At 60.3% G+C, this 12,699-nt stretch overlaps 2 protein-coding genes across 9 annotated transcripts; both read right to left on the bottom strand.

The window, feature by feature from the left end:
* Window positions 1-1,878: 1,878 nt before the first annotated feature.
* Window positions 1,879-6,245, bottom strand: FBLIM1 (filamin binding LIM protein 1). Of its 4 annotated transcripts, none has more exons than XM_056508254.1 (9): window positions 6,061-6,245; window positions 4,955-5,238; window positions 3,984-4,166; window positions 3,475-3,608; window positions 3,273-3,384; window positions 3,020-3,189; window positions 2,750-2,928; window positions 2,538-2,655; window positions 1,879-2,244 (listed from the first exon to the last, which is right to left on the bottom strand). In XM_056508254.1, the coding sequence occupies exons 3-9, from the start codon at window positions 4,162-4,164 to the stop codon at window positions 2,131-2,133; spliced, it is 1,008 nt and encodes a 335-aa protein (XP_056364229.1). In that variant the 5' UTR covers window positions 4,165-4,166; window positions 4,955-5,238; window positions 6,061-6,245; the 3' UTR covers window positions 1,879-2,130. The 4 variants fall into 4 exon arrangements, with proteins under 4 accessions (XP_056364229.1, XP_056364228.1, XP_056364230.1 ...); XM_056508253.1 differs by having other exon boundaries at window positions 5,202-5,238; XM_056508255.1 differs by having other exon boundaries at window positions 5,202-5,238; window positions 6,074-6,209.
* Window positions 6,246-6,987: 742 nt separating this feature from the next.
* Window positions 6,988-12,592, bottom strand: LOC130261728 (solute carrier family 25 member 34-like). 5 transcript variants are annotated; one of them, XM_056508248.1, is made up of 11 exons: window positions 11,752-12,592; window positions 11,114-11,179; window positions 10,618-10,770; window positions 10,395-10,434; window positions 10,083-10,303; window positions 9,677-9,836; window positions 9,522-9,594; window positions 9,147-9,321; window positions 8,023-8,431; window positions 7,473-7,660; window positions 6,988-7,367 (listed from the first exon to the last, which is right to left on the bottom strand). In XM_056508248.1, exons 1-11 carry the CDS (start codon window positions 12,205-12,207, stop codon window positions 7,302-7,304), a joined length of 2,007 nt encoding a protein of 668 aa, XP_056364223.1. In that variant the 5' UTR covers window positions 12,208-12,592; the 3' UTR covers window positions 6,988-7,301. The 5 variants fall into 5 exon arrangements, with proteins under 5 accessions (XP_056364223.1, XP_056364222.1, XP_056364226.1 ...); XM_056508247.1 differs by having other exon boundaries at window positions 10,083-10,529; XM_056508251.1 differs by lacking the exons at window positions 6,988-7,367; window positions 7,473-7,660; window positions 8,023-8,431; window positions 9,147-9,321; window positions 9,522-9,594 and having other exon boundaries at window positions 9,778-9,836; window positions 10,395-10,529; window positions 11,752-12,459.
* Window positions 12,593-12,699: the final 107 nt, after the last annotated feature.

Raw genomic sequence — 12,699 nt, 5'->3', positions numbered from 1 at the left:
TGTGAGTTTGCTCGGCAGCAGGACGGGATCCAGCTCCTGCAGCCTCGCCCCTGCAGGATTCCTGATGCGGCTCAAAATTCCTCGAGCTCCTGCCAAGGGAAAACATGGGGCTGTGCTTTTCAGGCAAAGCAATGCTCCCCACGCCTCCACACTCCGCTCCTAGTTCTTCTCTATCCACGAAGAAGAATGGCTTGCATCAGACTTTTACCTGTGTCCATGCATCCCTGTCCCTTGTCACTCTCCACTCCTGAAAAATCATGCTGAATCTGACCACACCTCGTCCCTTCACCATGCTGCCAAACTCTCCAGCAGTGCCTTTCCTTTCTCCTTGTTTTCCAGGACCTTCTCCAAGGCTGCCTGTAAATAAAAGCATTTCCCTGCCTGTATCTGGCCAAAGATTCGGCAGTCCCAGTGCCAACAGCCCATCCTGGAAGGCTCCAAGGGGGAAATACCCAACTCCCTCCTGCCATTCCTCTGTGGAAGGGTAGTGAAGCTTTCAGTAACACATCCGAAACACCACTCAGCATTGTACTTCCATCCTGCCTAAAAACCTTGAGTGAAAAAATATCCATATTGCAAAAAGCAAACAGCCCTTTGCCATCTGGGCCTTCTTTTTCCTGCTGCCTTTGGCCACTGTCACATCCTTTTACTTTCTTAGCATCATTTTGGTGCCAGATTTTCCTCACAGTGCAAGAAGCTTTGGAAAGTGAGAACTGACTTGGAGCACAGGAATTCCTTGGCATGGGACAAGAAGTTCCCACCCAACTGGACTCAAAGCCACCAACTTACGTGACCAAGACAGACTACAACTTATTTATAAATATGTTTAAAGCAAGTTATGACCTGATTGATGGCCTGGAGAGATGCTCGTTAACAAACACTGAATAATCAGCTTTGTAGACAGGGAAGAGTCACCAGGAAATAGCTATTGATGTGACTAATTAACCATCATTAACCCCTTCACTTATAAACAGAGCACACGCTGGAGATGTGCATGATCCAGGAGCTGCTGGTCTGGTGGTTGTTTTCTTTGTTTACAGCTCTCATTTTCCATCAGGAAAGCATTAAACATCATCTCACATGCTCTTACTATTTTCTGCTTGTGATTTGTGGCTCTTTAAACACTTTCGGTTAAAAAGAAAGTTAAAAAGTTTATCCGCCTGGTTTGCAACGCCCTCGCAAACAAAACCACTAAGAACCGGCAACATCGGTTGTGCAGATGTTGGGCACGCAGCGAAATGGTCTAATTTCTGCTGGTTTGAGGCCTGGACTGAGAGGAGATCAAAAAATTTCCCCTGGCAGAGCGATATAATCTCGGGTAACATGCAGAAAGCAGGCTGTCCATCTTCCCTAGCGCCCCGGCCCCGCGGGATGCTTTCAGCTGGAGTTTTGCTGCCTGGCGGAGGAGCCTGTGCTCCGGCTGCCCTCTGCTGGCTCCGGGATAGATAGTCAGCAAAAAACCCAAACCACACCAAACCCCTTCTATTGACACCGCGAAACATCGCCAGATGCCGTATCCACCCCGAAAAACAGCACCCGGCGCTCCCCCGGGTGACAGCAGCATCTGCCACATTGCGACACCCTAAAATCAGCTGCTGTGGACCTGAGTGGCCCGACTCTTGCCACGCCTAGAAAATCCAAAACCAGCCTTTTTCCTTATTTTTAAACTTGGATTTGATAGGTTTGGAATGCAGGGTGGATGAAAGGAATGAGAGCTTTTAAACTAAGGGTTTAATTTAACTCTGAGTAACTAAATCAGTTCCTGCTCTCCACAGAGAGAGAAACATTTCAGTGAAACCCCAAGGAAGCTCGAGAAGAAAGAAACACCACCCAAGAAAACCAAACTGGCCTTGAAAAAAAGAGTTTTAAAAAAGAAATAAGGAACAAAACCTCTACTCCTCGTCACTGCTCTGTCAGGGCATTTTATATTCATCATGAGTGCTGGCACATATCCACAATAAATTCACAATTATCCACCCCCCCAGGTCAGGGTAATTTTGGAGATGAAAACCAGTTCTGCAGTAATTAGGGGGTGCTCCAAACAGGCAGGGTCGGCCATGGGGCACATCCCACTGGGGGCACCCCCTTTGTGGTGCCTGGCACTGGCAGAGGTTGATGAGCTGCAGGGTCTCAGCAGGACGACTCGTTGCGCCAGCGGACGTGGCAGGACTTGCAGAGGAGGTGGTCATCCAAGGGGTAGCACCCATTCTCTGTCATCTCTGGCGACAGGGGCATCCTGCAGCTCTAGGGAAGGAGGGGAAAAAGAAGCCACCTTTTAGAGGTCCCTGTATTGTGTTACATCCTATTTTCCCTACAAAACCACTAGCACTCCGAAAAAGCGACAAACTGCATCAAAAGTTTACAAAGCTCAAGTTCTCCAAACACATCATCATCATCATCACCACCACCCAATTTATTTCTTCTCCCCCTCCTCGTTACTTGTAAGATAAAAAGCAGCCGTGGGTGCTGCCACCCCTGTGTCCATGCTCAGCTAGGGCTCAGTGCCCCCCTCGGCTCTGGGCCCCAGCTCTGGGTACCTCGCAGCAGTAGCAGCTCTCGTGGAAGCTGCGTCCCAGGCACTCGATCTTGTAGGTGTCCTGGCCCTCATGGGGGACGATGGGGCGCTCGCAGGCGCTGCACACTGCGGCGTATTTCCTGGTGGAGCGAAGGGAGCGCTGTGAGCCCTGCGGGGTGACGGGCACGAGCCCAACCCGGCTCCCAGTGTGGGAGACAACCCCCCATTGCCAACCTGTAGAAGTCAGGCACGCAGTACACGTCACCCTGCTCATCCACGGCAAAGCTCTCGGCGCCCATGGCCCGGCCGCAGGCAGCGCAGGAGAAGCAGCTGGGGTGGAAGCCCTTGCCCAGGGCACGCACGATGTGCTCCGTGATCAGCTCCTGGCACTTGGCACATTTCTCCAGCGTGGCCTGGAATTTGGGGAACACATGTCACGAGACACCAGCCTACACCCCCGGGGATGCTGCGAGGGAGCCCGTTTTCCCTGGAGGAGGATGGTACCTGGAAGCAGGTGCCACACGTGGGGCGCCCGTCTCTCTGGAAGTAGCGCTGCCCAGCCAGGAGCCGGTGGCACGAGCGGCAGGTGAAGCAGTCGGGGTGGTACTGCTTCTGCATTGCCTCCACTGTCGGCTCCCGGGGCCCCAGCGCTTTGTGGCAGAAGGCACAGATGTCTGCAAGAAGCAGGGAGAGCGGCTGGGAGCTGCATGCCTCAGTTTCCCTAAGTGGGGATGAGCCCATGCTGGGTTTCTCTTACCTCTGGAGCTGTCCCTCTCTGGGTACCCATTCACATCCTGCCACTGCTGCTTGCCTGCTTGCTCCTGATGAAATGTGGGCGGCTTCAGTTCAGCAGGGAAGGTGGAAGGGGCCTGGCAAGTGGGGAATGGCAAAGCCATGTTAGTTATACCCCTGCAGGTGGGGAAACAGGCACTGGGGGGACTGCACTCTGTTATCCTCACCTGGAGGGCAGCGGGTGCTGCAAGGTCCAGTTGTTGCAGTGCCAGACCCAGCGTCTCCTCAGACAAGGGCTGGGGCACTTCAGAGAGGGGGAGCACTGGTGGGGGTGAAGGCACAGAGGCCACTGGGTGGGTTTCTGCAGCAACAGACAGATGTGGGGAGTTTAGGGGATCAATAACGTCCAGTACCACCCCATCACAATAACACCCCATCACAACAACACCCCAACAGCTTTGCAGCTGTGCACACTGACCTGCCCCAAAAGCAAACGCCATCGAGGCAAGAGGGGACAAACAGCACCGATAAGTGCCTGGCAATGGAGAGCAAACACAGCCCGTCCCCAGGAGCCGGATCCGAGCCGGGATGGGTGCAGGGATTTGGGGAATAACCCCACAAAAGATACCCCCACATCCCCTTCCACGCACCTCCTTTAGCCAAGCATCTCCACAGCCTCCTCAGCCCCATCACCATCCTTCCACACTGCTCACAGCCCCCCACGGACACCCCTCACCTCCGTTGGGCAGCGTGGGGGCTGACAGCAGGAGCTGGGGGTGATGGGTGCCGGGGACCTCAGCACCATCTGGCCGTGGCTCCCGCTGGGTTTTCTCCTTGGCGGCCACGTCCCTCCGTGGTGGCACGAGGGTGATGAAGATGGACGAAGCAATTCTCTTCTCTGCTTTCCTCGGCAGCATCGCTGAAGGGGCAGATCGGGGGGTTGATTGTAGGGAAAGTAAGGAAAGAAAGAGAGTGAAACTTGCAGGCACACTGGCAGCTCCTGCAGCCGTGTTGCCCTTCGGCATCAGCCTGCCTCCCTCCTCCCGGAAAGGGAGAAGGAACGAGCGTCCCCGTCCCACGTCACAGCAATAAATGGTCTCATGCCTGGGAGGGTTCAGAGTCCTGGTGAGGCAGCAGCTGATATCTCCCATTTTCACACTTCTGTGGCCAAATCCCACCTTTTAATAAGCATTTGAATCCTCTGTATTTCCTCCTATTCCTCCCACCCACTTGGGATTAAACTCCCCATGGGCAGCAGGAAATACCCACCTTTCCTTTTAAAAAACAGGGCTGCAACAGGATTTTGCTTTTGCAACCCCTTTTTCGGAATCTTTCTACATCCCCATTCCCTCCCTCCTTACCCCAAATTCCCTGCCAATCACTTCCAGTTCTGTGCATCCCTCCTTTTATTTTTCGGAGTGGGAAAACTGGGGCACGGTGCTGTGAATCACCACGTCCCCAACATTGACACCATCCCCTGAGCAGCGCCCGGCAGCACAGGCAGGAGGCACCCAACCCTGAGAAACCCTGCTCAGGAAGGAAAAGGGCTGTTTATCCAACTTCCCAAGGGGAAAAGCAGCTGGGGCGAAGCTTCCCCTTCCCAAATGGAATGGTTTGGCAGGGGGGAGAACCCTGAGGCTTTATTCAGGGTGCCGTGTTGGTGAAGCGGGATTCATCGCTGAGGTGAATCAGCAGCTTGAAAAATACCTGTGTGATGAGTTCCTGCTCCCCCAAAGTGCCACTCACGGGGGTCAGCACATCCTTTTAGGGGCAGACAAGATTCCCCGAGGTGGGGAAACAGCTTTGCGATGTTCCTGCCGGTGACTTCAGCCTCTGACTCAAGCAGGGAAGGGATTAAAGAGGAAAAAGAACCCCGAGCACTTCGCTCCCTCTTTCCTTCCTTCCCTCCCTCCCCGCCGGCTACTGGCGGTACCGGCCTTGCCCAGCTCCTCACCCGCCGGAGCCGCCGCTTTTCCTCCTCCCCAGCAGAGCTGCGGAAAACCGGGGGGGGAAAGAAAGGAATAATCATTAAAAAAAAAAAAAAAAAAAAAATCTCCAGGGTTAATGGGAACCATGTGCTCATCGCATTCCTCTTTGTGCCGGGGCTGACGGAATCCCGAATCTCGGCGGCGGCACTCCCCAGATCCCCCCAGCTGAGGGGCTTGAGGGGTGCATTGATGGGGGACCCCCTCCCCTTGTAACTCCATCCTGGTTTGGGGTGACTGAGGCTACACTGGATTTCCCTAAAATCTCCTGGGATGAGAGCTCAGATGGGACTGATGGGGATAGGGCCACTTGTGGGGTATCCCCACAACCCCCAAAACTGGGACGGGACACAGCCCTCTAGAGCTGTACCTCAGCTCTGCCCCTGCAGCAGGGACCTCTCAGAGGGTGCTCCGAGAACGCCAAAGAAAAAGGGGTGGGATGGGATGGGACACACAACGCCTGGTGCTCCCTCTCCTCCCACCCCGAGGGGTCCCACTGTCCTCTTGTCCCTCACCTAGGGGAAGGGGGGCCCTTGCAGCCCCCCGGCATCCCTTGTGTCCCACCGTGCAACCCCACAGCTCCGTCCCCTGCCTGGCAGTGCCCCTATGGGGCAGCGGCCCCGACGTGTCCCCCGCCTGGGAGCCCCCCATCCCCTCCCTGGGAGAGTCCCGGTCCCCTCCTTGGAGGGGCTCTTGGTCCCCTTGGCCCATCCCAGGATGACTGCTGTCCTCATCCCATCACGTGTGGGGTCCCGTGTCCTCTCTGGGGGGGAGTCCCAATCCCACACCTGGGGTGGTCCCTACCTGAGGGTGGCCCCTGTCCCCTACCTGAGGGTGGTACCTTGCGGACGAGGCTCCCTGCCGCTGGGGCGGGGTGTCGCCTGCCCGGAGGTGGCCCTGCAGCCCCTCGGGGGTGACCGTGTCCCCGTCCCTGTCCCCAAACGGGGAGCCGGTGCGGGTCCCTCGGTGCGCTCCGCGGGCGCGGCGGGGGCAGCGGGAAGGCAGAGCCGCCCGGCATCACCGCCCCTTCCTCCCTCCTCCTCCTCCTCTTCCACCTCCCTTCCTCCTCCCCCCTGCCTGCCCCACAGCCCCGGGCGGAGGAAGAGGGGGACACACGCCCTTAGGGTGCCCCACTCGTCCCCCGACTGTCCCACGCTCCCCAAAGTGCTCCGTGGGCGCCCCGTCTCTCCTCGGGGTGCCCCATCCACCCCAGGGTGCCCTCACATGCTCTGGGACTGCCCCTCCCAGGTTTTCCCATGGACCCCCCTGGGAGCCCCACACACCCTCAGACCCCAGCCCCAAGAGGAGCCCCGGGTGCCCGTGTACCCCAGCACAGCCATGATATCACAGATACCCTCAGGATAACCCCTCTCCTCCCACCGGTTACCCCACACAGCTCCATCCCCACAATGCCCCATATTTATTCATTGCACCCCTGGGACACCTATGTGCCCCCCTAGAGCCCCAGCATGCTCATATCGAGCCCCTGGCACCCCAGACTTCCCCAGACCCCCTCCTGCCCCCCCCTTCCTAAACTGCACCCCACCTTCACAGGGCCTGCAGCCCCCGGCACAGCACAGCACAGCAGGCTGCAGCTAGGGGGAAACTGAGGCACAGGGGCACTTCCCAGCCAGAGGATCACCCCACTCCGTGCCTCAGTTTCCCTTCCCAAGGAGAAATTCTACCCACCTCCCTCAAAAACCTGCACTGCCACCATCCTAAGTGCCTTTCTAACACAATGGGACCCCAGCTTGCTCTGGTCATGGATTTTGCTGGGAAAGACTTTATTTTTTTTATTTATAACCCCCTGGAGGCCCCTGACAGTGTGGCCCTGCAGCCAGCAAGGATGGGACATCCATCAGTATCCCGCAGTCCCACTGGGACCAGAACAAGCCCCAGTAGTGCTGCCCCAAACAGCCGGGGCAACGTGAGTCTTCCCCGACCTCCTCCATGCCATGGGATGGGTTGGATGCCTTCCAGGAGCCCGTTTTTCCTTTTCCCCATGGGGGATGTGCGATGGGGGGTTCTGGGCGTGCCCAGCGAAGCCACCCCGAGTTCCTGCGGAGGGCTCAGCGGGACGTCTCCTCCGCTCGGGATCCCGACAAACTCTCCAAGCGAGGCTGCTGAGCAAAATCCTGTGGGGGACGAAAAGAGAGAAGCCGCAAGGGCTCTCACCCTGGGGCTCTGCCCCTGCCCCAGCCCCAGCCCCGGTCGCGGCAGGGAGGTGTCCCCGCTCCCACCTGCCGCCAGCAGGACTCCAGCAGGACCCCGGAGCGGAGCAGGCACCAGAGCTCCCCCAGCAGCGACACCAGGACGTGCAGGATGTCCGTCCATCGGCCCACGGTGAGGAGGAGGATGAAGAGGCCGCCCATCCGCACCAGCACGGTCCGGAACACCAGCCCCCTGCCCGCGCTCTGCCGGGACTCCTCTGCGAGGACACGGCATTGGGGACACGCGGGGACACCAAGCACAGGGTGGCTCCACGTACACCCCATGTACCCCCTATACAGTCCCAGGGTGCCCCATGTACCCCCGGGACATCCAGTATAGTCTTCATACCCTCTGTGTACACCCGGGATAAATTCACATGCACCCCTACAGACCCCCAGGATGCCTCACATGGGCCCTACGCACCCTCAGCATGTACTGTACGTACCACCTGTACCCCAGTACACCCCATACACTCCGCATTCACCCCAGGACCCCCCGTCTGCCCCTACACAGCCCCAGGTAGCCTCCAGGGCCCCAAACACCCCGAGTACATCCCAGATGCCCCAGACCCCCACCCACCCTGCATGTAGACCACCAGCAGCGTGTAGCAGATGGTCAGCGGGGTCCAGAAGCGCACGGCCTCGCCCGTGGAGAGGAAGTCGCGGTTGATGAGCTCCACGGCGGCCAGGTCGGCCACGGCGAAGGCGAGGGCCAGGGCGTTGCGCAGCAGGCGCGGGATGCCGTGGCCCGCGGCCAGCAGCAGGATGCAGACGCCGCAGTAGCGCGCCCGGCTGTGCAGCTCGTACAGCGCGCAGACGTGCCGGGCCAGGCGCCGGGCGTGCAGCGCCAGCAGCGCCGCCAGCCCCGCCGCCAGCGCCAGGTTCCAGCTGCGGTGCGGAGCCCCCTCCAGCAGGAAGCTGAGGCCGCAGGACACCCCGCAGCCCAGCGAGTACTGGCACAGCACGTAGAGCTGGCTGCTGTGGGCGCCCTGCAAAGCAGCAGGCAGTTCAGGGCATGGGTGAGGTTGGGAAAGTCCTCCAAAATCAACGAGCCCAACTCTTCCCCTCTAAACATGTCCCCAAGTGCCTCATCCAAACACTTGTTGAACCCTTCCCACGACAATGATCCAGCACTGCCCCAGGCAGCCTGTGCCAGTGCCCGAGCACCCTTGCCACGAAGGATTTTCTCCAATATTCAATCTAAACCTCCCCTGGCTCAGCTTGAGGCCATTTCCTCTCATCCTGTTCCTTGTTCCCTGGAGCAGAGCCTGACCCCCCTCACTGCCCCTTCTGTCTGGGAGTTGTACAGAGCCTGAAGGGCCCCCCGAGCCTCCTTTTCCCCAGGCTGAGCCCCTTTCCCAGTTCCCTCAGCCTCTGCTGGTGCTCCAGCCCCTTCCCAGCTCCATTCTCATCTCTGGACACACTCCAGCCCCTCAGTGTCCTCACCACTGAGGTCCCAGAACTGCCCCTGAACAGGAGGTGTCCCAGCAGTGCCAGCACAGGGGACAAGCACTGCCTTGGGCCTGTGCCCACACTGGGACCAGCCAGGGGCCATCAGCCTCTTGCCCACCTGGGGACACCTGGCTGAGGTGCAAAGGGACACATGGCCCCCTCCACGCCCTGTGGATGCAGAACAAACCCCCAATTTCCCAGCTCCATCCACACCCCACCCACCGTGCCTCAGTTTCCCCCACGCCATCTCACCTTGCCGAGGGAGAGGATGGTGGAGACGGCGCGCAGGGAGAACTCCAGCACCACCAGGGCAGCCACACGGGAGCCCACCAGGGCCAGGACCCCCGTCAGCACCAGCACGTGCAGCAGCCCCAGCAGCGGCCGCCGCGCCGCCAGCGCCTCCTTCTCCGCCTGCCTCTCGGGGTGGCTGGGGACAGCAGGGGCACGCTGAGCCGGGGATGTCACCCAAAATGGGGTGACAAGCCTTAGTGGCATCCCTCTCTGTGCTTGGCAGCAGAAGCTGCAGCCCCTGCCCTGCACCCCTGGCTGCCACTGCCCAACAGCAGATCCCAAAATCAGATCCCCAAAACCAACCTCCCCCAGAGGGGAGGAAGGGCTGGTGCTTACTTCACACACTGGATGTAGAGATAAACCTTCAGGAGGCTGCAGAGCACCGAGACGGCACAGGCACCCACCAGCCCTGCAGGGAAAGGCAGCAGTGGGTCACTGGTGTCACCGGGCTGTCCCAGGCTGACCCCAGGCCACCCTCGGGGGAATCTCACCTTGCAGGAGCGCATCCAGCAGTGCCCAGCCCCACGCCAGCCCGGGCAACGGCGGCAGCCAGGACCCCAGGGAAAACATTTTCGATGGAGAGAAGCCACAGTGTAGCCAGGCCCCGGCTCCAAGGTCCGCGGGGCGGAGGCGGGGAGTGGCCCCCCCCGGCTAGTAAATCATTATTGGGGCAAGCCAGAGCCCTGGCAGGAGGAGATGAGCTCCAGCTGCCCCGTGGAAGTGAAAATTAGGAGAAGAGGGATGTGATGCAGATGGAGGGGCTCAGGAACCACCAGCACCTTTAACCTCCCCCCACTGCAGCACTGCCATTCTCCTCTCCACCCTGAGACACTGCAGAGCCTGCCCCTCACCTGCACCACCCCAAGGACCCCAAGACAACATCAAAAATAGAAAAACCTCTTTATTAACATCGGTGGTGGTGGCAGGAGTGTGTCCTACAGCCCTGGGGGCTGCTGGTGCTGAACTATGTTCCTGAGCTTGTCCCAAAAGAAGAGGCTGAGGACGGTGTGGGGGCCGAGGCGGAGGTAGACAGCGCCGATGCCCTTGTACAAGCCCAGCAGCCCCTCTCTGCTGGAGATTTGCAGGATACAATCCAAAAATCCTCGGTAGAGCTTGCCCTGGGGAGAGAGGAGCCAGCTGTGCACCCCTGCCAGACGCAATCCCGGGAAAAGCCGCGTGTCCTCTGTGCCGTGTCCGGAATGGCCTTACTGTGCCGTCGGCATCCACCGGCTGGTTGTAGAGACGGGTGCTGATCACGTCAAAAGGTGTCATTGCCACGGCCACAGCCACACCGCTCACCATGCCCCCCGCCAGCACTGCCGCCCAGCTGCCCTTCCTGAACCACTGCGGGAAGCGCCGGCATCAGCTCTTCCCAACAGCAGAAGGGAGCACGGGGGCCGCTGGCAGCCGGACCTGGCGCACCTCCCCTCACCTGGCGCTCGGACACCCAGTCCTTGGCGGAGGCGAAGGTGGCGAGCTGCACGGCCGAGCCCACGGCCACGCGGGGCACGGCGCCCGTCACCCCCCGCCACAGCCCCGCCACCCCGTGCTGCCGGTAGATGCTCTTGAAAGCGCCGGAGATGCTCTGGGGAGGAGAGGAAATTGAGGAAAAAGAGTAAAAAGGGAATGGTGCATCTCACCTGGCCAAAACTTCCCACCCCCGTTGGTCATTGACACGAAGCCACTACTGGCTTGGGAGAGATCTCAGGGGGTCTGGATTCTCCGGATTCGGTACCACAGCCCCACGTGCCTGTCACACCCCCTCTGTTCTGGTATTTATAGAACCATTACGGGGCCAAGCGGACAAACAACATCTTTAAATTCCTGCTGACTAAAATAGCATGGTCCCCGCTGGGGCCCGGAGCGTGCACGGACAAGGTGCCACCAAACCCTCTGTGTCCCCCCACCCCACCCCTGTCCCCACTCACCTCATGGTTGTGCTGGTGGCCCACGGCCATGGCTGACAGTGTCTGGGCTTGGAGGTGGGTCTTGACCTTGGGGGGGACAATGCCAGGTGACAAAACCCTCCAATGGCCCCTCTGGGACTGGCTGTCCCCGCCAGGTCCCCGCCCCCGTCTTCCCCTCGACAGATTTTGAGGGGAAATTTCAGCCCCTCCAACAGATGTGGGGGACATAGCTGAGCAGCCAAGCGGTAACTCCAGACTTTGAGTCCCGTTTCTTTTACCCCTCTCACCCAGGGCAAAGGGACCCTGCAAACACCCACTGCTGGAGCTCTGCAACCTCAAAAAACCGGGGGAACCCTCTAAAATAGGAGGGGGGAATCCCCCGTAATTTCTTTTGGGGTCATTTCCTCATGGGGGAGCTCTCTGCTGGTTTTCTGAGGGGGGATTTAGGGGAGAAAGCAGGGGAGAGCATGCACAGCGCAGCCCCGCATTGGGGGGGCGCGGGGAGGTTTGTGTGAAGCAAAACGGGAGAGGAGAGAATGCACCAAGCCAGTGTTTATAGGATGCAGCCAAGATACCGAACCTTTCAGGGGCGGGGGTGGGGGTCCCCAAACCAGCCTCCCCCCACCTTTCGGGGGCTTTCGGAGCGGAGCAGCACTCACCAGGTACGCGGGGCTGCCCACGACGGCTCCCACCGCCCCCGCCACGGCCCCGGCGGCCACGGTCCCGCCGGGATACCCGGTCCAGCCGGCGTCCTCGGCGTGGGAATAGCAGTAGAAGCGGACGCCGTTCATGAGCCCCTGGTAGAGCAGCCCGGCCGCCAGCCCCTTCTGCAGCCCCCGCAGCCCGTCCGCCCGGCACACGGCCGCGGCCGCCCGCAGCACGCCGCGGTACGGCCGCGGGTACGTGCCCGGGGCCTGCAGCTCGCCCTGCAGCTGCAGCCGCGTCTTCACCACCTCCAGCGGGTTGGTGAGGAAGCAGGCCAAGCACCCGGCCGTGGCCCCCAGCACCAGGTCGGTGGCCGGGGGCACCCCCCCGGCCGGGGGTCTGTTCTGGGGGGCGTACTGGAATTCCTGCAGGGAGTCGGAGGGGTGGGGGCCGAGGGTCCCCGCCGCCATCCGGCACCTGTCCGCGGGGGCGGCCCCAGGCTCCACCTTCCCGAACAACCGCAGGGAAAAAAATCCGGGGGGAGCGGGAGCGAGCGAGGGCCGCCTCCTGCAAACCAGCCCCCCCAACCCAGCCCCGGTCTGGGGAAGGGATGTGGGGCAAAGGTCCGGCCCCCCCGGCACCGCGCCCGGCACCGCGTCCAGCCGGGCCGGCCTCACGTGATGGAGCCGCCCCGGCGCCAGCAGCGAAAGCAGGCGGAAAAAAGGCGGGATAACAGAAACAGAAACGGGGGGAGAGGCGTTCTGGGGGCACACGCAGTCACCGAGGATGGGGACTGGAAAACCCGCTGCGCCCGTGGCCGCGGTGCGAGCGGGACTTGCGGGGGTCTCGCCCGCCTCTCCCGGTGCCTTGAAACTGGAGCTTTCTGCGGAAAATGCTGCGGGGCGGGGGCGGTGCCGGTGTCCCGCCCCTCGCCGGGGATTCCTGTTTCTAGGGTTGCGCAG

The sequence above is a fragment of the Oenanthe melanoleuca genome, chromosome 21, assembly GCF_029582105.1.
Source record: "Oenanthe melanoleuca isolate GR-GAL-2019-014 chromosome 21, OMel1.0, whole genome shotgun sequence".
Taxonomy (NCBI): Eukaryota; Metazoa; Chordata; class Aves; order Passeriformes; family Muscicapidae; genus Oenanthe; species Oenanthe melanoleuca.
Note: the sequence above shows the minus strand (reverse complement) of the source record. Positions and strands in the feature narration are given on the sequence as shown.

Coding starts and splice junctions, on each gene's coding strand:
- FBLIM1 (XM_056508252.1), bottom strand. CDS start 4,398: ATGGGAGATATCAGCTGCTGCCTCACCAGGACTCTGAACCCTCCCAGG. Junction 3,609..3,983: donor CCCCACGCTGCCCAACGGAG/GTGAGGGGTGTC, acceptor CTGTTGCTGCAG/AAACCCACCCAGTGGCCTCT. Junction 2,656..2,749: donor TGCGTGCCTGACTTCTACAG/GTTGGCAATGGG, acceptor TCGCTCCACCAG/GAAATACGCCGCAGTGTGCA.
- LOC130261728 (XM_056508247.1), bottom strand. CDS start 12,207: ATGGCGGCGGGGACCCTCGGCCCCCACCCCTCCGACTCCCTGCAGGAA. Junction 9,837..10,082: donor CCACCGATGTTAATAAAGAG/GTTTTTCTATTT, acceptor ATGATTTACTAG/CCGGGGGGGGCCACTCCCCG. Junction 9,595..9,676: donor GCTGGATGCGCTCCTGCAAG/GTGAGATTCCCC, acceptor CTTTCCCTGCAG/GGCTGGTGGGTGCCTGTGCC.